At 42.7% G+C, this 26,958-nt stretch overlaps 1 protein-coding gene across 14 annotated transcripts in view; it reads left to right on the plus strand.

Moving 5' to 3' along the window:
• CADPS2 (calcium dependent secretion activator 2) overlaps positions 1–26,958 on the plus strand; it is a 591,588-nt gene that overhangs the window by 353,770 nt on the left and 210,860 nt on the right. For all 14 annotated transcript variants that reach the window (XM_050936075.1, XM_050936080.1, XM_050936079.1 and 11 more), the window contains one exon: positions 22,581–22,647. In XM_050936075.1, the coding sequence (XP_050792032.1) occupies positions 22,581–22,647 (67 nt within the window). The remainder of the gene's footprint in view (positions 1–22,580; positions 22,648–26,958) is intronic.

The following is a 26,958-nucleotide window of genomic DNA, read 5'->3' on the forward strand; positions in this document are numbered from 1 at the left end:
CCCCACCTCCTGGGATGGGTAATACTTGTGAGTCATCTTTGTGGAATATACAGCTGCAGCTACTTGAAGAAGAAGAAGAAAATGATTACTTACTGTAACTGTGGTTCTGCGAGATGTGAAGCAGATATGTAGTCCACGCCCCTCTTCCTCTGCCCTCTCTGTATTGGACTCTAGTCTGGGTGTTCAGTGAAAAGAAACTGAGGGAGGTTGGGGCGGCACCACCTCATTGTAGCCTGGGGATGGGCTAAAGCCATAAGAAGTGAGTTCTGCCCCTCTATGCATATGGCTGGGCAAAAATCTCTGTTGCGCTGGGTGCACAGACACTTAAGAGTAAGTAACTGTTCTTCAGAGGAAAAGCCATGTGCAAGGGAGGGGATCCTGGATAGCCTAGAGGATTTTGACCAAATCCAAAAGTATATTCGAGTGGTGAGGGAAGTGAGGCAGGGAATGGTGTACAGGTGTTTATTGTTTTCATTTGGATCTGGATGTCTCTTGTACCATCTAAAGTAAAGAGTAATTGTGTTCAAAACATCTGCAAAGCCTGTTTCAACTATCACATGTCCCTTGAGAGATAAACTAGAGTGCCCATTAAGATAAAGCTCTGGGAAATGGTATGATGAAGTGACTGGGGTGTCTCGTGGGGAAGGGAGTGTCACACTGGGGACCTAGGACAAAAAGGTCCCACTTTTGTGAAGAGGTAACAGACAAGAGTCTGTTTCCAGGAAGTGTGCCAGAGGCTGGAGAAGGATAGTGCTGGAGCCTCCTCAGACTTAGGAAGCTAAAAGCTCACAGGTCCAGCGAGTTGGGACCCAAATATAGTAGTCTGGTGAGTGTCCAGCAGGGGTAACTTCGCTATAGCTGTGAGGCATCCAAAGCAAGTCTTTTTTCTGGGTTTTATACATAAGCTTTTATAAACCCCTTATGGAAAAGTCTTAAATAGAAAGTTCTTTTTTTTAGTTTTTGTTCCATTTAACAGAAAATGACCCACTTTCCTGGTATTCTATAAGATTTTTGGAAAAAACTTCTAGAAAGATACAATTCTCTATTACATTCATTACATTTGTAGAGTAATTTTTATAGAACTTTGTTTTCACCTTACACATTTCTATAGAACATTTACAAGAGTAGTCTTCTCATTAAATTTATGGTCATTTTGTAAACATCTTCACTGAAAGATTATAAAAAGGTAAAATTATTGCTAAAGGATGGGATTTTTAAAAGAGACCAAGTGACATAGGTGCACATCTCCATTGCTGCTTCAGCACTTTTGAAAATTCCAACCATAATATCCTCTCTCTGGCAGGATTTCTCAAAATGTGGTTTAAAAAGAACCCCTGCTTAAGGGGAACAGACCATTAGATGCTGCACTGGCATATGAGATCTGGATTCAGCCTCTGGTTCTGTTCCTTTGCTCTCCAAGTTGAAAGAGGCTGGAGTGCAATGGAAGCAGTGCACTCTGCTTTTGGGGTATAGACAGCATCTTGTGTCACTGCAGCACCTCTTTTGGCTGACTTAGAAGGGCCATTCATGAGCTCCAAAGAGAGTTCCATTCAACCCTTGTAGCTGAAAGAAGCTTCCAAGGTATGAGGACTCGTGCAGATTTGCATACAACCCAGGGGAAAATCAGAGAATTCACAGGACACTGTCAGTTCAAAAGATTTTTTTTTCCCCTTGGTCCAAAAAAAAAAAAAAAAAAGACCCTTCATTTTTATTTAGGAATTATTATGTTATGTTCTTACACAGTCTTGAGTTTTGGAAATCTGTATGTCATGTGAGGAAATGAGAAGAGTAGTAGTTTGTTTCTATTATTATTATTTAGTAAGTTTATAAATAGTAGTTATCCAGAGCAAAATTCACCTCTATTTGGAAGGGGGTTTTCCTATCTCAGTCTCCCTCTCTCTATTAGTATATACAGTAGATTCCACTTATTAGCAACTCTTTGGTTATCAGCAAAAAGTTGCTATTATCCAGCCATTGCCAAATAAGTGGAAGGCAGGTTTGCAAGGCAGCAGCCAGGGGAAGAAGCTCAGACATGCCTCCCCTGGCTGCAGTCTTGCAAACCTACCTGCAGGGAAGGGAGCTGCAGCCCAGATGCCTGGGCCTCCTATGGGGAGACAGGGTGCTGGGAGGCTGAGAGGCTGCACTGTACTTCTCCCTGCTGTCTCCATGGGTCAGGGCTCAGCACATCCCAGTGCTTCCTTCCTTGCATGCAGTCCACCTGCAGGGCACAAACTGGAAAGCTCAGGGAGAGGTGCCGTGTAGCTCCAGGATCAGGGCTGCAGCCCCACTCCATATTACTGCTCTCCCCACAGCCTCCCCTGAAACCTCCACATACCCACCCACCGACCCCGCCACACCCACACACACACACCCCCCTTATCTACTGCAGGCATGTTTTTGCAGCTGCAACTTCAGAAGAGAGAGCCGAGCACCAGCCAAAGATCGGTTTGCAGGGCTGCAGCCAGGAAAGGCGTGTCCCAGCACTTCCTTTCCTCGCTGCAGCCTTGCAAACCTGCCTGCAGGTAGGGCCTTTCTCCCAAAAAAGTTGCTATTAAGTAGCATACTGGTGTCACTAATCTGAATGCCATTAACACTGACGTTAATAGGGCTGGATTGGTTCCCAGCCATATGTTGCCTTTAACCAGAAGTTGCTAATATCAGGATTTCTTTCACGAGGAATCTACTGTAATATGAAAAGATGCAATATTTTTTGGTTGGCAGAGTTTGTATTCACTGGAGGCCCATCTTCGTTGATTTGATTAATCTGGGTAAAAAGGTACATCCAGCTAGTGAGACTTGACTTGTTCTGTACAGGAGTTCTGATTTTAGACTAAGGGTATGGCTACATTTGGAATTTCAAAGCGCTGCCCCGGCAGCGCTGCAGGAGCGCTGCCGCGGCAGCGCTTTGACGTGTAAGTGTAGTCAGAGCGGCAGCGCTGGGAGAGAGCTCTCCCAGCGCTGCATGTAAACCACATCCCTTACGAGTGTAGCGTGCAACACTGGGAGCCCCGCTCCCAGCGCTGCTGCCCTGATTACACTGACGCTTTACAGCGCTGTATCTTGCAGCGCTCAGGGGAGTGTTTTTTCACACCCCAGTTGCAGCGCTGTAAAGTGTGAGTGTAGCCAAGGCCTAATTCAATTTCCTTTTGATGAAGACATTTTCCCTATAAGGTTGGACTGTCAGCTTGAATGCCCTGGCTGAATTCCAAGTAGACAATTGAATTTTTACTTGCCTAAAATTCTACTGTTTCATTTTTACAAGCTCCACTTGTTATCCTAGACCATTTGGTAGTATTGCTGTGAGTGATTTAAAGACTTTAACTGTCAGTGAAATGAAGCTCATGTATAAAGCTTGCCAAACACTTTAAAACCTTTGAAAGAAAGGTACTCTAAAAATGTAAATTATCATCACTAAAGTTCAGGCATGGTAGCAGCAGCAGGTTCACATGGCTATAATGTAGCTGTGACATCACGTAGACTGGACTTTCATCTTGAACAGTCCCTTGTAAGTCTTCCTTCTTCATCAAGAGTCAGTATGGAAGGATTTAGGCTTCTTAAATCCCTTAAAACTGCATCTTCCAACCTCATCCCTGCCTGCCATCATGATCTACTTTCTTCAGCCTTGGTTCTGTAAACCTTGCACAGAAGCATACCTTCTTCTGCACGTTGGACATGATTCCAGCATTGGAGTCATCTTGTTTTTAGGCGCGGCCCAACTTGCTGGGATCATCTAAGCATCTCCTCTTTTGTGATAAAATCAAGCCAATGAATGTTAAGAATACGCTGTAACTTTTGACATTGGAAACTGTTAATTTTCTGTCCTCAGCAGTTTTTAGTGGGATGTTTCTGCTCCATGTAACAGGGTTGCCATCACCCAGTGCATTCAACATTCATATCGTAGTTGTCATACAGACATCCCACCGCCCAAACAGAGGTCTTGGAAGATGTTGAAATGCCATTGACACAAGATCGATCTGATGAGTGATTTCTTCAATTATACAACCTCCTGATGTTAATCAGCTACCTAGATAGTTAAAACAATTCATCCATTTGATGTCATTACCATCTACCTGCAGTATCGGAAGGCCATTCCATTTTATAAGAGGCATGCATTACTTTAGTTTTATCACCACTGATCTTAAATATCATACATTCTGCAATTTTTCTCAGCTCTTCCAGCATTAGCTGTAGTTGGTCAGTAGTCTCTCCAAGCAAGGAAATATCATCTGTGTACTCAAGATCCTCTAAAGATGAATCTTTAATTTTTACACCTCCTACTTTGTCCTCAATCACCTTTGTCATCAGATCCTCTATTAGAACATTAAAAGTAGGTGAAATAATGCATCACTGGTATACTCCTGATTCTTTTGAAAACCAGTCTAAGACAGCTGTTGACCCTCACACAACTAAATGTAGCATGGTACTATTCCTTCATTAGGTATGCTAAGTCCTCAGGCATCTCATGCTGGTGTAGCTGAGTCCAAAGCAGCTGTAAAGTCTATAAATGAATTGTTAATTTTCTTTTCTCGGTTAAGTCTTTTTTCAGTACCATTGTGAATGGCATATATAGCTTTGTAGAATGACCTGGAAATGACATGGAAACCACACTGATTGCCTCTCATGTTAGGGCTGAGACAGTATTTCAACTGTTTGAGCAGTCTGATTGTAAATACTTTCCTTGGAATTGACAGCAACATTTTTCCCCTATAATTTGAACAAATTGATCAGTCTCCATTGTTTAAGGAGGGATGATGCAGCCACTTTTCTAGTCCTCTGGAGTGTGACCTGTTTCCCAGACTTTTAAGATGACTCTAAGAAGCCAGTGAACTAAATCTGGACTTCCATTCTTTAGCAGTTTTGCTGAAATGCTATCCAGGCTAGGTACTTCATTATTTCGTAGCTTTTTGTCTGCAAGTATCAATTCCTTTAATGTCACTGGCCTATTTTCTTCTGGGCTCATTTTTTTGATGAAGTTGTAGTTTATATCTTGGTAGAGATCTGTCCCTTGATTCACAAAAATGCTTGTGCCTGCACTCAAATTGTCCATCAATGTTCTGGCAGTATTTTCCATATTTGTCCTTAATTGGCAGAAGCTGCGAGAGTGGGTGTCCAGTCCAGACATTCTAATACGCCCTTTTGGTGATGTCTTTCAGAGGCTCCCCCAAAGTGTTGCACCCTATCATTCCACCATTGATTACCTATCGTCTTCTTAACTGCTCATTCAAGATATTCCTTTTCCTCTGTTGCCCATTTTCTCCTGCTACTTCAGTAATTCACTACTGATCTTCAAAAGCATCCGTTCTACATTGCACTTTTTTTCTTTCTCATAATTTGATGGCATCATCTCTAATCCAACATTGCTTTTCGTATTTCTTAGTCTTAGTTGTTCTCCAGCAATCTCTGTAATAGAATTGCAAAATGAAGTCCACTCTTCCTCTGTGGTAGACAGCTGGTCATCCTATATGGAATATTTAGGGAAATAACTACTTGCAATCACTTTATTATGAAGCTTATCAATACTGAAGTGTTTCAATACAGTAGGAACCTCCCTCTGAAACTTTATTAAGCAGAACAACACTGTTGCTGTTAGGAGTCGATGACTGGGTTCTGGAGCAAATTCTGCTCTCCTAAATACACATACATCCCGGATGAGTTTATTCCGGGGGTTCTAAACAAGAGTGTGATCCAATATTGCATTGTTGCCCAAAAGATATTGAAATGTATACAATTCCTGTGCTGAAACCAGGTAACCCTTAAAAATAGTCTATGTATAGAAGCAAATTCTAACAGACACACACCATTATCTGACTTCTCATCTAATAGCTGTGTGGCCCCAGTTTGCGTTCAAATTCAGTTTTATCATAACCAGTTCTTGCATTTATATCCTGAAATGACAATTTGATGTTGAAGTGATGTACTAGATACAATGTCATCTAGCATAGCATTAAAAACATCTCTTTCAGCATCAGGCCCTACAGTCTGTTAGGCATATGCACTAATAACTACTGCACATCCTACATTCAGACTGAAAATGGTGGCTATCAGGTGTGGAAAATAAGCTTGCCACGTAAGTAGTGCAGAATGTGCCCTTGGGGACAGAACCAAAGCCACACCAGTGTGTCCCATTAGATGTATCACACATATGCAACGGTTGAAAGATCTGACTACTGCAAGTCAGGGCTGAGCTCCTGGTGTTCAAATTCCATCATGTGTCCTGCATGCCACATAGATCAGCACTCAACTTTTCCAATTTTTTAGTTGAGAGAGTTGTTTTTTCAACAGCTTGATGATCGAACATTCCACAGACCATCCTCAGATATAGATATCATTGCAGAAGCAGACATACCATCTTTATATCAGATGCTTCCCCCAAAGTCTGGTTTATGGAAGAACCATCATCCTATGATCTGACTCTCCTGTGTATAGTAGGAGATTTAGATGAATCCCAAAGTTTGGTTTCAATCTGAATAGCAGATGAAGTTGCTGAAGTTTTATGTTGTTTTCTTCCATGTGTTGAAGCTTGAGATGTTTTAGGGGGATGGATTGCCAGGCCATCAGCCAGTCGTCCCACTTCATCCCACCAGCACGAGGAACCCAGTGGTGTGGTTCAGACATGGTATACATCATTAGTTATAAAAATAAATCCTATGTTATATTAGAACTGACTCAAATTAACAAAGTCTAGTAAATTCAGAGTTAACTTTTAGAACACAGATATTTTCCAGAGGGCCAGCAAAGTACTGTGAGGATATACAATATCTATATTTCTAATACCTGTAGACCTATTTCAGTAATATAAAATCATACATATTTTTCAATTCATAGGTACAAGAAGTGCTGCTGTTATTTGTATAGTATCAAAAACAACCTAAAATTGCACGCTAGTAGGAAGACCAAGTCCCTGCCCTGAGATCTTAAATCTATACACATACAAAGGAGTGGGGAAAGGGAGCAATAGAAAGAAGCCTGATGGAATGGTGAAAGTTAAGCATTTGTTTAGTTCATGATTTTATTTGGATATTTTTCTAGCGTGTCTAATTTATTCTGTTATGATTTTCAAGTGTCTGTTGGCACCTGTGCAATGGGAGGGCTGAGTGGGATTTATAGGTCTTTGAAATGAATGGAATAGCTGTCAGAACAAGACTGGGAGCAAGCAACTCTTGAATTCTAATTCCAGGTGTAACAGATTCCTTCTGTGGTCTTGAGCAGTTTACTAAACTTCTCTGCCTCAATTGCTGTCCCTGAGAAACTGAGATCTCAATAGTACTTACCTACCTCTCTGGACTCTGGGGGTGTTTATGAAGAGTAATTATTTAATATTTTTGTAAATAATTGTTCAAATGCCATGTACTATTCTTGTTAAGGAAATAATGAGAGTTTTAATTTAGAACTTTAGTTTCATTGATTTGTTTCAAAACTTTAATAATGTTTTAAAATAGGTTTTTTAATTAATTTCCTTTTGCTTTTTATGTAAAAAAAATCTGATTACTAAGAATTTAAAAATAACTACAGGATATCCGAACACACTGAATAAATATCTTTGTGCACAAATTGAGTTAAACTCCTAGATTGGTTTATTACTGTAACTTCTAACTTCAAAGTAGTAATAGAAGATACCAGATACAGCAGAATTTGCCAGCCTGTAGCGCACACTGATGCAACTTTTCAATATCATGACACCCATTTAAAGACAGTTGCTTGAAAGAAATAATTAAAAAAAAATACTATGATACTTGTGCAGGAAATTAAAATAAGAACATCTTGGACTCACTTAATCTTGTCAGTCCATATCATGGAAGTATGTAATTATACACATCTACTTATTTTATTACTTAATTTTACTTATAACTCATATTAAAAATGTTTATCCTGGATTATAGGTGCCTCTGATGTAATTAAAAGTAGAATTTTGTAAAGATAAAGCTGGCAGCTTCCCTATAACCAACTAGATAGATCAGGGCTGCCGGGGGCGGGGGGGAAGGGCAATTTGCCCCGGGCCCTGCAGGGGCCCCCACGACAGTTTTTCGGGGGCCCTGAAGCAAGGTCCTTCACTCGCTCTGGGGGCCCTGGAAAACTCTCACGGGATCCGGGCCCCCGGAGCTTCTTCTGCTCCGGGTCAGTGGCAGCAATTCGGCGGCAGGGGAGTCCTTCCACCCCAGGACCCACCACTGAAGTGCCCCGAAGACCAGCGGCAGGGGGTCCTTCTGGCACTTCAGCGGTGGGTCCCGGGACGGGTCTTCGGCAGCAATTTGGCGGGAGGGAGGTCCTTCCACCCCAGGACCCACCGCTGAAGTGCTCCAAAGACCCGCGGCAGGGGGTCCTTCCGGCACTTCGGCGGTGGGTCCCAGGACGAGTCTTCGGTGGCGGGGGGGTCCTTCCACCCCGGGACCCGCTGCCGAAGTGCTGGGTCTTCGGCGGCAATTCGGCGGCGGGGGCCCTCCGCCACCAAAGACTCCAGGCCCCCTGAATCCTCTGGGCAGCCCTGAGATAGATCAAATATAAACAATACCCCAGAAACATTCCACCACTTCTACCAGTACCTACCTGGCCTTCCCGAGCCCTGGCTCAATAAAATCAGGCTATTTTTCATCAGAGAGGGGAAGGAATGAAATTTAAAGCAGTGTCCCTCATAGAGAACACCCTGCTGGTGGCTCCTTCTCTTTTATACCCCATGCATTCTAAGGGTATGTCTACACTTAAAACACTACAGTGGCACAGTGGTTTTCCTGTCAGCGTTGGTAATCCACCTCCCTAAGAGGCAGTACCTAGGTCCACAGAAGAATTCTTTTGTCAACCTAGCACTATCTACACAGGGAGTTAGGCTAGTTTAACAACATCACTCAGGTGTGCATTTTTCACAACCCGGACTGTTACGGTTGAATTGACCTAATTTTCTAGGCCAGACCTCAGTGAAGTTCTTTTGCTGACACAGGCACAGAGACAAGGAAATTCTCTCAAATAGGCAGGTCCTAAGCCATTTAAGATTTCATAGGTCAAATTCAACTTTTCAGCAATTGTCATAATATAATTCCCAAATCTGGACCTTAGCGTCCAAAATATGGGTACTAGCATGAATTCCCCTAAGCTTAATTACCAGCTTAGATCTGATAAGCTGCCACCAATCAGGAATTCCAGTGCCTGATACACTCTGGTCCCCCCAAAACCTTCCCTGGGGACCCCCAAGACCCAGACCCCCTGGATCTTAACACAAGGAAAGTAAACCCTTTTCCTCACCGTTGCCTTTCCTAGGATTTCCCTCCCTGGGTTACCCTGGAAGATTACTGTGATTCAAACTCCTTGAAACTTAAAACAGGGAGGAATGTCCCTTCCCCCCCCCCTTTCTCCCTCACCCGGGGGCAAAACAGATTCAAGCTCCGTGAATCTAAAACAAAGGGATTCCCCCTTCTCCCCTCCCTCCCTGTTAAGTACAGACTCAATTCCTTTGAGCCTCAACAAGGGGGAAAAATCAGACAGGTCTTAAAAGCAAAACTTTTAATAAAAAGAAAGAAAAAAAGGTAAAAGTTTATCTCTGCAATTTAGATGGTAAAAAGTTACAGGGTCTGTCAGCTTATAGAAACTAGAAAGAAGCCTCCCCCCCAGCAAGATACAATTTAAAATACTTCCAGCAAACTACACATTTGCAAATACAGAAACAATCAAAAGACTATAACCGCCTTTCTTACTAAATTACTCACTATTCTGAATATATGAGAGACTGTAGCAGGGAGATTGGCAAGAAACCTGGTTGCACATCCAGTCCCTTCCAGGACCCAGAGAGAACAAAGCCAAACCCAAAAAACACAAACAAAGGCTTCCTTCCACCGAGATCTGAAAGTATCTTATCTCCTGATTGGTCCCCTGGTCATGTGTCTGGTTCCCTGTTTGTTAACCCTTTACAGGTAAAAGAGACATTAACCCTTAACTATCTGTTTATGACAGCAATACCTTGAGATCAGTTGGATCAGTGTCATGTGCTGCTTGTGAGATACATTACAGACTACAATCCTCTGTACCTACTTCAATTTCTGGGTTGACTTAAGGGGTAGTCTTGTAGAGTGCATTGTAGTAGTCTAATCAAGAGGTGACAAAGTACGGGTAACTAAAAGATTTGTATCCAAAAGAAGTGGTCAGAATTGCCAAGCCAGAAGCTGAAGAAAACTTTCCTTAGATATCACTGCTCTATGAGCGTTCACCAGTAATACCCCCGCATTGAGAAGTAATAACAAAGGACAGGAACACATCTTCAAACATAGGAGCAGATGTAATCCTCTTTATATCTTCTGGTTGCTTCCTCAAACCTTACCCAGATTGAGCCTTCAACCAATAGCAGAGCTGAATCAGATAGGGAAATAGGTGTGTGTCACCAGCCTAGTGAAAACACTGTTGTTCGTGCTTTCTCACCAGGCCTCCCAACAGTTTCGAATACACATTGAACAAAAGGTGCGGCGGGGGGGGGGGGTGGTAAAAATAACTGTTCTGTCTTAATTTCTTATTGTCATGTCTCTGTCATGGTTTTTCTTATAAATGTGTAATGCAAAGCCTTTTACTAGGAAATTAGATATTATGTGCACATTGTTCTGCTTCCTGTTATTGGAACACTCCCACATTTATGTTGTATACACACATACGAAGGATATTAATCACTTTTTTATTGTCTTGGACATCCTTTCAAAGTTGAAGAATGCTTTTTACCTTTAATGTGAATGCTCAGTTAATAAATTTAGTTGATTTTACAGTACTACATAGGTTCAAGTACTAATTAGCAAACGATAATAGTATGTATTTCACATCTGATATAAGTCCAGTAATCCTTATATAGCAGTGGTAAAATGTTGTTGGATGGGGCTATTAAGATGTTAAACGGACCTTTTCAGATAAAAATGTGTGCAAGAATATACAGATCCTTAAGTGCACCTGTATTAATAAAAATACTGTATTTATAATAAAATGTAAATAGAATGAAAAGGTGCTCCAAATGAATCACATTTTTCTGTCCATATTATGAGACTATTGCTCATTGGAATAAATAGTACTGTGTTCCCTCTCAGTTGTGATGCTTACATTACTTGACATTTCTCAAGATTTCTGCATCCTTAGCAGTCATAATTACAATGGAAGTTTGGGCTGATATGTTTTCATTTGTTGATGGTTTATTTAGTCCTCTTTCTCAAGAGCATAGAAAGTACTGAGATCAATCTGAGAATGTTTGCTACTAGGCTTCTGATGACCCAAGTCATATTGTTGTCTTGCATCGGTTGTGCCTCTCATCCTCAACTGAAGGCAAAAGGAAAAAAAAAAGGCTTAATCTTGTGGGGTTAAATAAAAGAAGGAATGCAGTGCAAGGAAGATTCCTTTTATGCAAGCAACACAGAACTTGCAGTGATGACTGAAAGTGCCTGTGGGCATTTGGTCCCTATTGGTTCTCACATCAAATGCAATGATGCCCACAGATAGCCTGTATTGTTGTCAGTTAAATGGGATCATGAGTGTCTGAAAGGTGTTTGAGAATGAACTGAAAATCATTTTCACAAGTGGATGATTACTTCTGCCACATGTTAACTGAACTCTATCAGAATGGCCCAGATTTTTGAGACTGCATTAATTGCTCTTTCAACCTTGACTGAGGTTTCTCTTTAAGAAAGCCCTTTGCTGGACTAAACTGCTATATATATTTATTTTTCTTTATGTATTTTTTCATTGTTTGTGATAAATAAAGCCTTGTAAAAGTAGAGGATTTATCATTCAAGATGTAAATTGATTGCTTCATTCTTCAGAATGAGAAGCCAGACTAAAAAATTATCTGTGTTGAAGTAATAAGTCCTTTTTCCTTTTTTTTCCAGCAGTGAATAGTTCCAGTATTCCACCCACAATTTGATTTTTAAGCTATTCATTATTGCTGATTTTTCATCAAAAACTAAATCCCTGAACTCTCACAGCATGAATTTAGTGCAAATAATCTGCCATCCTCTCTTTCATTTTTGACACATATGCCACCATATAATTGAAACTAAATTGCAATATTTAACAATATGCTTTTGAACTTTTGTAGCATGTGGATATGTACTTTGAAAAACCTTTAAGTTTATTGTATATAAAAAAGTCAGTTTTCTCATTGCAAATATTTCAGGAGTACAACATTCAGTAAATTTCTTTGATTTTCAGATAAAAGGATATTGACTGCCCTTATATTGTTATATAAATAAAATCAGCATCCATCACAATTTTATCTTATACAGAAAATTAATTATAAAAATTCCATGAAATGTGCATGAATTGTATTTTTCTTGTTGGAAAAAATACTGCAACAGTATAGAATAGATTGTTTTAATCTATGACTTAATTGATTATAATACAATTACAGCTCAACTCTTTATGTGGATTGAAAAATAAAAGGGAAATATACCTTGTTGGTTTGACAAAAGTGTTCAAGGCTATTATTAAAACAGCAAACTTTTAAGACGGTTTTATTTTTTAAATAGTTTTGTGTTGAATTTCAATCTCTTATTATTACTATAACTAATATTTATATATGTTCATATTGTCTTATCATCTAAAGGCCCTGATTATGATTGGGGACCCATTGTGCTAGCCTCAGATTACTGCCAAACTAAGAAAATGAGCAAATATACAAAGGTTGAGGGAGCTGGACAATCAAGTATATACATTGTTAATATATGTACAGATTTTATATTTGTGTGTTTGAAATTTTGTGATTACTAAGGTGACCAGACACAAGTGTGAAAAATCAGGACAGGGGTAGGGGGGAAATAGGAGCCTATATAAGAAAAAGACCCAAAAATCTGGACTGTCCCGATAAAATCAGGACATCTGGTCACTCTAGTGATTATGTAGTTTTTCCAACTTGCCTTCAGCCTGCCCATTGAACGCTGGCCAGTTTGTAATAGGTGTTGTAACAAAAGTGGATCTTGAGAAATGGAGTTGAAGGTGAAGCTATCTAGTAATAAGCAACATGTAACTGTGTTTTTTCAGAGACCTCCATCTAAATATGTAGCCAAATTGTAATCATTCAAGAACTACCTTTGACAATCTCTATGGTGGAATCAGAATTAGAGAAAGAGAGAGAGACTACATGTTGTAAATGGTGCAATATTTTTGAGGAATATCATATCAGCTGTATCTGCATATGATTTTTTGGAGTCTGACACAAAATATGTTTCAGTTTTTCCTAAAGAGAGAGAATCTATGAGAGAATGACTGCTGTGTGGTTTTCAGTATGGCCAAAAATAATCAAAAAGGCATATACCCAAAGGTATAGTGTTAAGGGCATATTCTGTGCATGGTATGATTGATCAGCACGCGTAAATGAATGAAGGTACAGACGGGGTAGATTTAAGCAGCAAGCTGCAACTTTATTAACTGAGCAGAGGGCAGGGGTGCAGTATGCCATCCCTGTCTCTCATATCCCAGGCATTTAACTGGGTCCAATGTGGGATTACAGGGCTCCCACCATATAACTAATAACAAAGGGTAGGCCCTCCTAAGCCTAGCCCCTATGATTCAGCTCACTTCTAAGTCCGTTTGCCCTTCCCCCTTGTGAGAGTGTAGAGGGTACTAAGGGGGACCTTGGTTTGCAAAGACTTCAGATCTTCCCTTCTCCCAGAGGCACAAGGTCTGCCAGTGAAATCCCCGGTCTCCTTCATCCAGTGCTTAATTTGTAATGAAATTGCTGCTAAGGCGTAAGTTTTTAGGTTCATAACTGATGTGCCAAGCCCAGAGGTGCCGTGGCAATGAATGGACAAGCTCAGAGATGCCGGAGCTCAGCTCTGATACAGATTAAGCATTGCTTTCACCTCTGGGAGCTGGCCTTTTTACTGTTATCCCCAATGAGCCCTAGGCACAATTTGTCACAAACTAAAATTCCATAAATTGCTAATATGAAATTTCCAAGTGCTACTCCACACAGAATGGACGTTTAACTCTTTATGGTACCACAGGAGTTTTCCCATGTGGAATGAAGACATGACATAGCTTTCGGTAATTACTGAAATGTTCTACAGTAGGAAATAGCACTTCCCTTTACGGAGAGCACTGGAAGCGGGATTACTAGTTTAAGATTATTGTTGTGTGTTGATAGTGATTTGTAAAACCAAATGCCATAAGGCTTTGCTTCTCTGTGTTAAATCCCTGCTTTGTGTCAGTAGTGCTAATTTCTTTGTTACCTAATCCTATGTAGGAACAGCAGATTTTAAAGTTAAGTAGGCAGCGTTTTCCTCCCCCTCTTTCTCACTCTCCGGTGAGAGCTGGTATTTAACATCTTAGATTGATTGGACTTACTAGAGGAATATAGGCTTTTCCCTCTATATTTTTGAACTGGTTTTGAGTTGATTGTTAATTGTGAGCATTGTGCCCATTTAAGTGACAGTAATAAAAAAAGAGTATCAAAGAGAAGTTTTAATTGTAAACAACCATATGGGAAGAGAAGTTAAAAAAACCAAAAAAAACCCATCACCTTTTTTCTTATAGAAAGACTTCATTCAGAGATCAAATGTTCATGGATCATCATACAGTTAAGATGTCCTCTGTCATTTCTCAGTGCTGTACTCATTTGGACTGAGAGAAAACCCTTAGTGTGGGGTGTTCATTTTATGCTGCAACCCTAATGGATTCTAGGCCTACAACCAGCATTGCTGGGTGTGAAAGGATTATCCTGGAGTTGGAGGATCCTCTGATGGCATAGAGATGGCTCCCTTTGTAACCATCTCAAAGTATGTCTACCCTGCAGTTAGGCAATTGTGACTGGGCTGGGCCAGCTGACTCGGGCTTGTGGGATTCAGTGTAAGGAGCTGTTTAATAGCAGTGTGAACATCTGAGCTCAGGCTCTAGGACCCCGCAAGGTGGAAGGGTCATAGAGCTTGGACTGCAGCCTGAGCTTGAAGGTCTACACAACAGTTAAACAACCCTGCATCCTGAGTCTCAGTCAGCTGGCATGGGCCATCTGCAGGTGCCTAATTGCAGTGTAGACATACACTAAGGGGCCACACCCAGCAGTAAGTTCACATGGTCACAACGTTCCTGTGTCTCAGCACTTTCCAGATGTTTATTCCTAGCTGCTGTGTTGGCCACATGAGGCCATTGGCATGCAGCATGGGTTAAAGCATGGCTCCTCTGAGTTATTCCAGAAAACTAGCTAGGCAGAGGGCAGGCTCAGAATTGGGAGATCACAAAGGTCGTCTGTGCACCCTCTTTCCTGAGCTGTGCTGTGGTCTCCTTTTTCCCCAAAGATGAGAGCAGTATTCTGTAGATGTTTTTGTTACTGTTCCTCAGACATGTCCATTCACACTTCTCCCTCCCCAAAACATGGTCATTGAAATGAAAGAAATTACAAGGGGGGAGAATGGGTGTGTGTTGGCAAAAAAGAATAAATGTTCCAACCTAGGGGAACGTGCTTACTTCTTTTAAAGTATATATGAAAAGTAAAACAAGTCACATTACACATTAGAGTATGTTTCTGGCACTCTGTGTGGTAAATACATATATTATTGGCAAACACTAAAAATTTTCACATAAAACACAGTTAAATATATGTTCCCAGTATGCCCTTTCTCTGACAGGTCTGATTTACACACACACTGATTCTTAAACTTTCTTTTTATCAAATTTAAGATATCATACAATTGAGAGAAGATGGGAATTACACAGCAGGCTCCAGAGTATTCAGCCAGAACACAATCACAAACCTCTGGTACACAAACCAAATTGTCTGATCTCACCAGCAAAAAAAAACCCACAGTACTTAAGTAAAGCAGAATTCTTACACATTTGTACCAGGGCATGAACTAAGGGAAGATAACTTCATTTTTAATAATAAAGAGGGAGGTCCAGTGTGTGTGATATAACAAAATGATCACAGTCTGATTAAAAAACAGTTGTGTTCTACACATTCTCAGTGGGCAAAAGTTTATATTCTTCACCTGTAATAACTATACAGTGCAATAATCTATGTAGAAACAGAAGCACATTTTCTTCCGTCCCCTGCAAAAGTGAGTGGAAGGAACAAGTTACTGCTGACAGGGTGCAGAACATGGGATTGAGCCCAAAAAGACAGCAGAAACCAGAGATCTGCAGGGAACTGTCATAGTATCTTTCCCCAATCTGAACCTTAGAGTCCAAAAGTTGGGGAACCCGGAATGAATTCCTCTAAGCTTAATTACCTGCTTAGATCTGATAAGCTGCCACCAATCAGGAATTCCAGTGCCTGATACACTCTGGTCCCCCCAAAACCTTCCCTGGGAACCCCCAAGACCCAGACCCCCTGGATCTTAACGCAAGGAAAGTAAACTCTTTCCCTCACCCATGCCTCTCCTAGGATTTCCCTCCCTGGGTTACCCTGGAAGATTACTGTGATTCAAACTCCTTGAATCTTAAAACAGGGAGGAATGTCCCTTTCTCTCCCTCCCTCCCCTTTCTCCCTCACCCAGAGGCAATACAGATTCAAGCTCCATGAATCTAAAACAAAGGGATTCCCCCTTCTCCCCTCCCTTCCCCTTCCCTGTTAAGTACAGACTCAATTCCCTTGAGTCTCAACAAGTCTCAACACAAACAAAGGCTTCCCTCCATCGAGATTTGAAAGTATTTTGTCTCCTGATTGGTCCCCTGGTCAGGTGTTTGGTTCTCTGTTTGTTAACCCTTTACAGGTAAAAGAGATATTAACCCTTAACTATCTGTTTATGACAGGAACCACAATCTCAACCCCTTGGACCTCAAGCAGCTGTCTACTCTGTACTCCCATACAGCGATGGCTGCATGTTATAAGACGACCCTGTGCTATTGTGAACTCAGTGATCCCATTACACTCTGTGCCTTTGTGGACAAGAGACATAGAATACAGAGAGGAGAGCTGCCTCTCTGATTTTTCTTGTGGAGCAGCTGATAGTGTAGGATAGCATACCTCCTAGCCCCTCCATGGCACTTTCCATCCCATGCCCTACCTTTTCTTAGGGCTTGGCTACACTGGAGAGTTACAGCGCTGGTGGTGGGTTTACAGTGCTGCAACTTAGTAATGGTCCACACCTGCAAGGCACATCCAGCGCTGCAACTCCCTGGCTGCAGCGCCGGCTGTACACCTGGTCTGCTTGGGGTATAACGATTGCAGCGCTGGTGATGCAGCGCTGCTCATCAAGTGTGGCCACCAAAAGTGCTGTAATTGGCCTCCAGGGTATTTGGAGGTATCCCAGAATACCTGTTCAGCCACTCTGCTCATCAGTTTGCACTCTACTGCCCTGGCCTCAGGTGACCCGCCCTTTAAATGCCCCGGGAATTTTAAAAATCCGCTTCCTGTTTGCTCAGCCAGGTGTGGAGTGCAATCAATCAGTGACCATGCCTCCACGAGCCAAACGAGCCCCAGCATGGAGCAATGGCGAGTTGATGGACCTCATCAGTGTTTGGGGGGAGGAAGCTGTGCAGTCACAGCTGGGCTCCAGCCGTAGGAATTACGATACCTATGGGCAGATATCAAAGGCCATGATGGAAAGGGGCCATGACCGGGACGCGGTACAGTGCAGGGTTAAAGTAAAGGAGCTGCGGAGTGCCTATTGCAAAGCCCGCGAGGGAAACCACCGCTCAGGTGCTGCCCCCACGATCTGCCATTTTTACAAGGAGCTGGACGCGATACTTGGGGATGACCCCACTGCCAATCCGAGGACAACGATGGACAGTTCAGAGCAGGGAGAGGAGAGGGAGGTGGGGCGGGGGAGGAAACCGAGAGTGAGGGTACTGGGGTGGGTGGAGACACCCCGGAGTCCCAGGAGGCATGCAGCCAGGAGCTGTTCTCAAGCCAGGAGGAAGGCAGCCAGTCGCAGCAGCTGGAACTTGTTAAAGAAGAAGCAGAGGAGCGGGTTCCTGGTAAGCAGCTTTTATTTTCAGGATGAAAATGTTTTGGGAGAGGAGGGGGGGGTTAGGGCTGCATGCATGCATGCCTAGATGTGGAATAGCCCATTGATGTGGTCTATCACGTCGCGGTAATCGGCCTCGGTAATCTCTTCAAAAGTTTCTGCCAGAGCGTGGGCAATGCGCTTGCACAAGTTTATAGGGAGAGCCACTGTGGTCTTTGTCCCAGTCAAGCTAATGTGTCCGCGCCACTGTGCCGTGAGGGGTGGGGAGACCATTGCTGCACACAGGTAAGCTGCACAGAGGCCATGGTGGAATCCACATTGCTGTAGATGACCCTCCCTTGCTTCCCAGGTGACCCGCAGCAGTGAGATATCTTCCAGGATTAACTCCTGTGGAAGACGTAGGGATAGTGTTCAGTGCAGGTCCCCCCCGCAGCTCTCTGCTTTCCCCAACACACACAAACCCCAGTGCAGCCCTGAACCAATCAGTCCCCCTTCCCAGGTGAGCAGCAGCAGGGAAATGGCTTCCAGGATTAATTAACTCCTGCACTCATTACCCCTTACTCACCATGTCTTCGCTGCTGTGGGCTCTCTGTGCTGTGTTTGGTATGTGGAAATTATGCTAAAGTGAGACTGTGAACTCCTTCACTGTGATTATACACAATGCTGCCTTTCTGTTAAATGTTTCAATTTTTGTCTTTTTTCTAATAACAGTGTTCTTGACTACTGCTAGAAATGGACTGGCCTTATCACAGACTGCTGAAAAGCTACAAAACCTGAGGAAAAAGCCAAAGAAAAGCAAAGATATGGTGAAAGCAGTTATGAATCAGTCTGCCAGAGAGAGTAAGAAGCTGCAGAACTGGAGAGAGAAAATGCAGCACTGGAGGGAAAGAGAAAGCAGGAGAAAGGAATTGGCTAAGAAGAAAAGCACAAAGCAGCTGATAAGCCTCCTTGCACGCCAAACCGACTGTATCCAGTCACTCGTAGCCATGCAGGCAGAGCACTATCATGCTGCCCCCCCTATCACAAAGCTCTCTCCCTTGTGCCCCAATGTCAGCTCCAAACCCCCTTCCCCAGCATCCAGGTTCTTACCACCACCAGCTGCCCCCAATGCCTGTACGTTCACCAACCAGCCCTGAGAACTACGACCCTTACCCTCTGCACTCAACCCCCATCACCATGCAGTATTTTCATCCTGAAGTGCAGCAGTCATTGCACAGCACTCCAGACAGGACATATTCAAACCTGTGACTGTACAGTTCACCACCACACCCCCCTGCCCTTTTAGGTTCCCAAAATGTTGTATGTCTGTCAATAAAGTTATTTTATTTTCAATAAATGAATTCTTGTCTTTGAAAACAGTCTTTATTATTGCAGAAAGTGAGATACCATAGCCCAGGAAAGAAACATGCGCTGCAAATCATTTTAGGAAAAACAGATTCCTACTATTGTAACCACTGCACTTCACTCCCGTGCAAGGCACCAAACATTACTGTTGGTTTTCAGCCTCAAATTCCTCCCTCAAGGCATCCCTAATCCTTGTAGCCCTGTGCTGGGCCTCTCTAGTAGCCCTGCTCTCTGGCTGTGCAAATTCAGCCTCCAGGCGTTGAACCTCGGAGGTCCATTCCTGACTGAATGTTTCACCCTTCCCTTCACAAATATTATGGAGGGTATAGCACACGGATATAACCGCAAGGATGCTGCTTTCCCCCAAGTCTAGGTTCCCATAAAGAGAACGCCAGCGCCGTTTTAAATGGCCTAAAGCACACTCCACAGTCATTCGGCACCGGCTCAGCCTGTAGTTGAACCGGTCCTTGCTCCTGTCAAGCTTCCCTGTATACGGTTTCATGAGCCAAGGCATTAACGGGTAAGCGGGGTCTCCAAGGATCACAATGGGCATTTCAACGTCCCCTACTGTGATCTTCTGGTCTGGGAAAAAGGTCCCGGCCTGCAGCTTCCTGAACAGGTCAGTGTTCCGAAAGATGCGTGCCTCATGCACCTTTCCAGGCCAGCCTGTGTTAATGTTAATGAAATGCGCACGGTGATCCAGAAGCGCCTGGAGAACCATAGAGAAATACCCCTTCCGATTAATGTACTCGGATGCTAGGTGGGGTAGTGCCAGAATAGGAATATGCGTCCCATCTATCGCCCCTCCACAGTTAGGGAAACCCATTTGTGCAAACCCATCCAGAATGTCCTGCCCGTTCCCCAGAGTCACGGTTCTTCTTAGCAGGATGCAATTAATGGCCCTGCAAACTTGCATCAACACTATTCCAGCGATCGACTTTCCCACTCCAAACTGGTTCCCGACCGATCGGTAGCTGTCTGGAGTTGCCAGCTTCCAGATTGCAATAGCCACCTGCTTCTCCACTGGCAGGGCAGCTCTCAATCTCGTGTCCTTGCGCCGCAGGGTGGGGGCGAGCTCCTCACACAGTCCCATGAAAGTGGCTTTTCTCATCCGAAATTTCTGCAGCCACTGCTTGTCATCCCAGACTTCCATGACGATGTTATCCCACCACTCAGTGCTTGTTTCCCGAGCCCAAAAGCGGCGTTCCACGGTGCTGAGCATGTCCGTTACTGCCACAAGCAATTTAGTGTCACACGCGTCAGGCGACTCGATATCATCGTCGGACTCCTCACTGTCACTTTGGAGCTGAAGGAATAGCTCAGCTGCCAAATGTGATGTGCTGGCGACACTCATCAGCAAAGTCCTCAGCAGCTCGGGCTCCATTTCCCACAGAAATCACGCTGCTCACAAACCGTTGGGAGACTCACGATGGCGCCAAACATGGACGGAAAAACAATGACTGATGGGATATGAAGTGTTGCACCACAGGGTGTTGGGACAGGAAACGGAATGACCCACACCCTTCCGTCCCCTTCCCACAATCCATGGCGCCAAAATGGGACAAGGTGCTCTGTGGGATAGCTGCCCACAATGCACCACTCCCAACAGTGCTGCAAATGCTGCAAATGTGGCCACACTGCAGCGCTGGTAGCTGTCAGTGTGGCTACACTGCAGCGCTGTCCCTACACAGCTGTACGAAGACAGCTGTAACTCCCAGCGCTGCACAACTCCAAGTGTAGCCAAGCCCTTAGTGAGGCAAGGTCCACAGGTCCTACAGTGAGTTTTCAGCCTTGCTTGAAGTTTTGGAGGCAGAACTAGTCCCGTCAGTCACCAGGAGACCTTAGCCTCCACCCTCCTTACTTGCAAGTAGACAGACCTCCTGCTGCAGAATTTCAGGATTGAAACCAGTCAGGTTCTTGATACTATGATTCTCCTCAGTGCTTTAACCCAGGACTGTTGATTTGCAGTGCTGTCTGCACAGTCTCATGTGGGTCTTTATTTCAAGGAGACTTTAATACCACTCTTGGTTGTACTCAGACTCAAGGAAAAAGAGAAAAGTACTTACCCCTGTTTGGGACTGGAGTTCCCATCACTATGTCAGAAAAGGAAAATGCATGATCAAGAATCCAAAAATATGTGACTCTGAGATGCCTGCTATAGCACCATTAGTGCTGAGGACTCTTCTCATTTTCCAGTGATTTTGATACCTTGGACTCTGGGTTCCTCTTCTATATCCATAATTTTTGTGGGGCCTTCAGCACCTTCACCAGAGTTTATATGCCTGAGTACATGCTTTTCTGGGGAATGCCCTGAGTCCAGCCCCATCAAATCCAGACACTGAATTGCAGTTTTGTATAAGGACTTGGTTCCATGAATTATACTAGCTATCTTCAGTGCAGTCTGGCAGGCTCCTTGAGGCAGCTGTTGGGACAGGGGGTTGTGTTGTTCTCCCTCAAGTTCTACAAGGAGCTCTCTCTCAGTTTTTCTGGGCTGTTGGGGATGTTCATTTCAGACCACCTTCTTTTGCCCTCTGACATGATGAGCAGGCTTGTCCTCCTCATGATTAGGAGTCTGACAATCATACAAAAAAAATCAGCCATAAACTTGCTGCTAGTCTGCACCCTTCTGCTGCTTCTCAGATAACTACAGTGTTGCCCTTCTGCCCAGACTTTTACCAAAGTCTTGAATTCTCTGTCCCTGGGAACAAGAAGTCCAGGTTTTTATTCTCTACACCAGGTGAATCTGTATTTGGGAACCTCAGTTTTATTTATATTAAAGAGAATGAAATCCTGTTTCCTTGATGGCAGTTTTATATTTTAACATCTTCCCACCTTGGCACTATGGTTGATGTTATATTAAACTTACCCACACTCAACTGTGTTGAAGAAGTAACAGCAAAAAATTAGAAATACAAAGTAAATCTGCACGGAGCAAAAAAGATGAGCCTGCAGTCTAATTATTTGACTAAAACACACACTGTGTGTGTGTGTGTGTGTGTGTGTGTGTGTGTGTGTGTGTGTAGCCATAAGTGTTCTAATTTGCTGTCATATTTCTATTGTCTTTCCCTTTTTTTCCCTCAGTGTCAATTGCTTGCATAAAAGAGCCAAGCAGATTAGTCTTTTTAAATATCAGTGCACTCAGTTTGTATCTGTTTCTCTTTGTCATATTTTTAATTACAGTCTAACTTTGAGTGAAAAGGAATATTTACACACTTACATTTTTAATGACTTGAATAAACAGAAGGGAAAATTACTTCTGTTTGGAGATGACAATGCTTAATTTGAAGGAAGGCTTGATAGTAGTTGAATAATTGTTTTCATTGGCTCCTCTTTATATCACATTGATTATTCACAGATGACTTTTTTTTTTTTTTACTTTGGCAGGTATTTATATGCTCTTGGACAGAAGGTTTGGAAAAGATGGAAAAAACGCTACTTTGTTCTTGTTCAGGTTAGTAGTTTCTTTGTCTAACAAGTTTGGATGGTAAATTTTCTGGAAATATACTCTCAGAATGGTAAAATCTTACCTGTGATTTCTGCAATGTTAAAGCAGCGTATTCTTCTTTGTAAATACATACCTTCAATTTATGTTCACAGAACTCTTCCAGATTTTTTAGCGGCATCATTATATTTATTTATAGTATGTTCAGTGAACAAAAGTGTGAGGGCAATTCACACACATATACACAGATACTGTGGAGAAGAACTTCCAGAATAAGAGTCCAATTTTAAAGACACTATTGAGTGAAGTTACCTGGTCTTGAATTATCCCATCGAGCATGGCCCTTTCTAGCAGCATTCAGTTCATTGAAAAAGTTTAAAAATATTTGTAAAAAGTAAAATATATTTACCCTACCTGAATGAGCTAATTCAACTACGGTGTTCTGCATTTGAAATTAAATAAAAGTAACTAGATGCTACTATGTTACACTTTCTTGATGTTTAGGGGTGTGTGTGTGTATACAGAGAGAGAGAGAGAGAGAGAATATTCTTTCTGTATTAGCCATTTAATTATAGAACTATAAGGTTAGAAGGCACCATAAGGCTCATCTAGTCCAGGGTTGGCAACCTTTGAAAAGTGGTAGGCCAAATCTTCATTTATTTACTGTAATTTAAGGTTTTGCATGCCAGTGATACATTTTACATTTACAGGGGCCGGCGAACAGAACCTCCAGACTGGCAGTAGGCTGAGTGCAGCCAGCGGTGGGGACCCCTGCTGCTGGTCGTGGGTTCCATCTGCCGGCCCCTGCCAGTTGGGGTTCCGGCCGCTGGCCCCGCTCAGCCAGCTGCCGGCCTGGGGTTCTGTTCATCCAGACAGGCAGCAGGCTGAGCGGGGCCGGTGGCCGGGACCTCAGGCTGGCAGCAGAGTGCCAGTAAAAATTAGCTCGCATGCTGCCTTTGGCACACATGCTGCAGGTTGCCGACCCCTGATCTAGTCTAACCCTCTGCCAAGATGCAGCATTTGTTGGGTCAAACCATCCAAGACAGATGGCTATCCAGCCTCTTTTTGAAAACCTCCAGTGAAGGAGCTTCCACAATTTCCCTAAATAGTTTGTTCCATTGTCCTAGTGTTTTTACAGTTAGGAAGTTTTTTCTGAGATTCAGTCTAAATCTGTAGTGTTGTAGTTTGAACCCATTGCCTCTTCTCCTGCCTTCCGTGGCAAGAGAAAACAATTTTTCATGATGATCAAATATGTGAATAATAGATTTGGAATAGAAATGCTTCTTACATGAGTTGTCAGACTGGAGAAATGAACCACAATTTTAATGAGTGTTTAAAAAAAATCAGCACGCCCTCTGCACATACTCAGGGTGATGCTTGTTTTCAGGTCATGGCTGAAAATGTGATGTACTTTAGAGTCAGTGCTTCTCTTTTCTGTGTCCCTATTCTAACTGGCAGAAAGGTGCTGTGGTGATTATGTGAATCTCCTTAAATACGTGTTATTTATATTATTGGTGGGGTTTTGGGGAGTGTGACGGGTTGAGTCACGGAAACCCCCCTTGGGACTGCCACCTGATGTGCTGGGACAACCTCTAAACCGATTTTCCCTGACAGCTTGGGACTTCAGAGCCCTGCCTGGTTATGCCAGACATGCTCGCCTGCTGAAAACACAGACCCAGATCTGAACCACATCCCCCAAAAGCTGCACGCTTAACTAAAAACAGCTTAAGAAGTGCTCCTATCTCCAACACCCAGATACCCCTTTCCCAGTGGGATCCAAACCCCAAATAAATCTGTTTTTACTCTGTATAAAGCATATACAGGGTAAACTCATAAATTGTTCGCCCTCTACAACACTGATAGAGAGATATGCACAGTTGTTTGCTACCCCAGGAATTAATACTTGCTCTGGGTTAATTAATAAGTAAAAAGTGATTTTATTAAATATAAAAAGTAGGATTTAAGTGGTTCCAAGTAATAACAGAACAAAGTGAATTACCAAGCAAAATAAAATAAAGCATGCAAGTCTAAGCCTAATACAGTAAGAAACTAAATACAGGTAAATCCCACCCTCAGAGATGTTCCAATAAGCTTCTTTTAGAGACTAGACTTCCTCCTAGTCTGGGTCCAGCAATCACTCATATCCCTGTAGTTACTGTCCTTTGATCCAGTTTCTTTCAGGCATCTCCTTGGGGTGGAGAGGCTATCTCTTGAGACAGCTGAAGACAAAATGGAGGGGTTTCCCAGGACTTTATATAGTGTCTCCCTTATGGGTGGAAACTCCTCTCTCCTCCTGTATAGAATTACAGCTACAAGATAAGAGTTTTAGAGTCACATGGGCAAGTCACATGTCCATGCACGACTCAGTTCTCTACAGGCTGACACCATTGCCCACAAGTTCCCAGGAAATCTCAGATGTGGATTGGCATCTATCAAGGTCCATTGTTAGCCAAGTACTCCCAATTAATTGAATAACCCCTTCACATTAAGTTGACCAAATCTGCCTTAGGTGCTTTCCACAGCAAACATTTTAAATACAAGCACAGAGCCAACGCTCATAACTTCAGATATAAAAATGATACATGCACATGAACAGGATAAATACATTCAGTAGAACATAACCGTTGCAAAGACATGTTACATGGCATATCTAGCATAAAACATATTCCAGTTATGTCATATTTACACTCACAAGCATATTTCTATAAAGCATTATGGGATGCAACGTCACAGGGAGTTCATGAGCTCAAGGATTTTTAAAAAGAAACGTGCTTCTAAAACAGTGGGTAATTATTTTACTGGAAATCTATCTCCTTCCTCTAGCATTCTGTTTCTCATCCATGCTCAACCTCTCCCCTTTGCCATTCCCATTCTGAGTTTAAAGGACGTTAAGCAGAATAATAATCATTCCAAACAAAATCCTTGTTCAAATGAAATTAAAAGTTGAAAGCCCATGGATCTGGTTTGGCTTCCACTGAAGTCAATGGCTTCAGTGGTGTGGAATCAAACTCTACCCTATGACTAAAGGGTAAAAATCTTCATAAGAGTGCACAGGCTCACTAGGGAAGACGGGTAGGCACTTTAGTTAGGCTTGACAGGTTCTGAGCCTCCTAAGGCTCCCAGGGGAGGTTTTAGGGTCCCTTATGAGCCTCTTAAGGCTTAGTGGGGATGGGGATGACCCTGAAGTTGCTCTTTAAGGCTTGCATGTAGGTAGTGAATCTCTTAAAGTGCACAGAAGGGATGGAATGCCTCTCATCCTGCTGTTCCCTCATGCATCCCTCTGCAGCCCCCCTGTTCTGCTGCCCTCTGCCTCACAAAAAGGCTCAGTTCTCTTCCTGCCAGGATCTATTGTCTTCCTTTTTGTGGACCTTCTAGACATGTAGAAAGTAAGCACCTTAGCAGGCCTAGGGGGCTGGATGGAGAGGTGGTGGAACAAACTCGGAGTCCAGCTGAGTCCAGTAAACTTAACTTCAATTATCTCTCACTTTCTGTTCTCAAGCTAGAATCTAGGGGGAAAGCATTACAGTAATTTTCTAACTGTGATGATCTTCTGCACTAGACATCAGTGCTTTATTTTGGCCCATATCAGTAAAGTTGGTGCATGATGTCAGCATGACAGAATCATAACATGAAGTAGCTACAAAAATCAACAGGATTATATTATATAAAGAATCTGTGAATTTAATATTAGCTGTACAGTCAGGCCCTGCTTATTGATGTGATCTATACATGCTATTTGCCTTATGTTATCAGTGCAGGTGAAAGATATGAAATAAACATATAACAATGCATATCAACCTGTTGTATTGATTCATTATTGATGTTCTTGGTGATCCTCCCTTCTCTTTCTGTCTCTTTCATATCCATTTGACCTACATCATTAAAGCACTACGCACATAAAATTCAGTTATATATGCCTTCAACATGGTTTACACATGGTCATGAACTATTATTCAGGTGTGACGTTAGTGTGTAATGCTGATTGTGCAGGATGCTGATGTGAGAGTGTGATAAGTCCATTTTATTGAGAAATTGTACCTCTGCGTAATCATAGAATATCAGGGTTGGAAGGGACCTCAGGAGATCATCTAGTCCAACCCTCTGCTCAAAGCAGGACCCATCCCCAGACAGATTTTTGCCTCAGATCTCTAAGTGGCCCCCTCAAGGACTGAACTCACAACCCTGGGTTTAGCAGACCAATGCTCAAACCACTGAGCTATTTGATAGTATAGGGTGGACACACTTGGCTCTTGAGTTTTTGGAAATTCTAACTACCTCTGTTCTGTGATATAATTGTTCATTCCTTTTAAAATATAGTCA

This window comes from Gopherus flavomarginatus, chromosome 1, assembly GCF_025201925.1.
Source record: "Gopherus flavomarginatus isolate rGopFla2 chromosome 1, rGopFla2.mat.asm, whole genome shotgun sequence".
NCBI classification, from domain to species: Eukaryota; Metazoa; Chordata; order Testudines; family Testudinidae; genus Gopherus; species Gopherus flavomarginatus.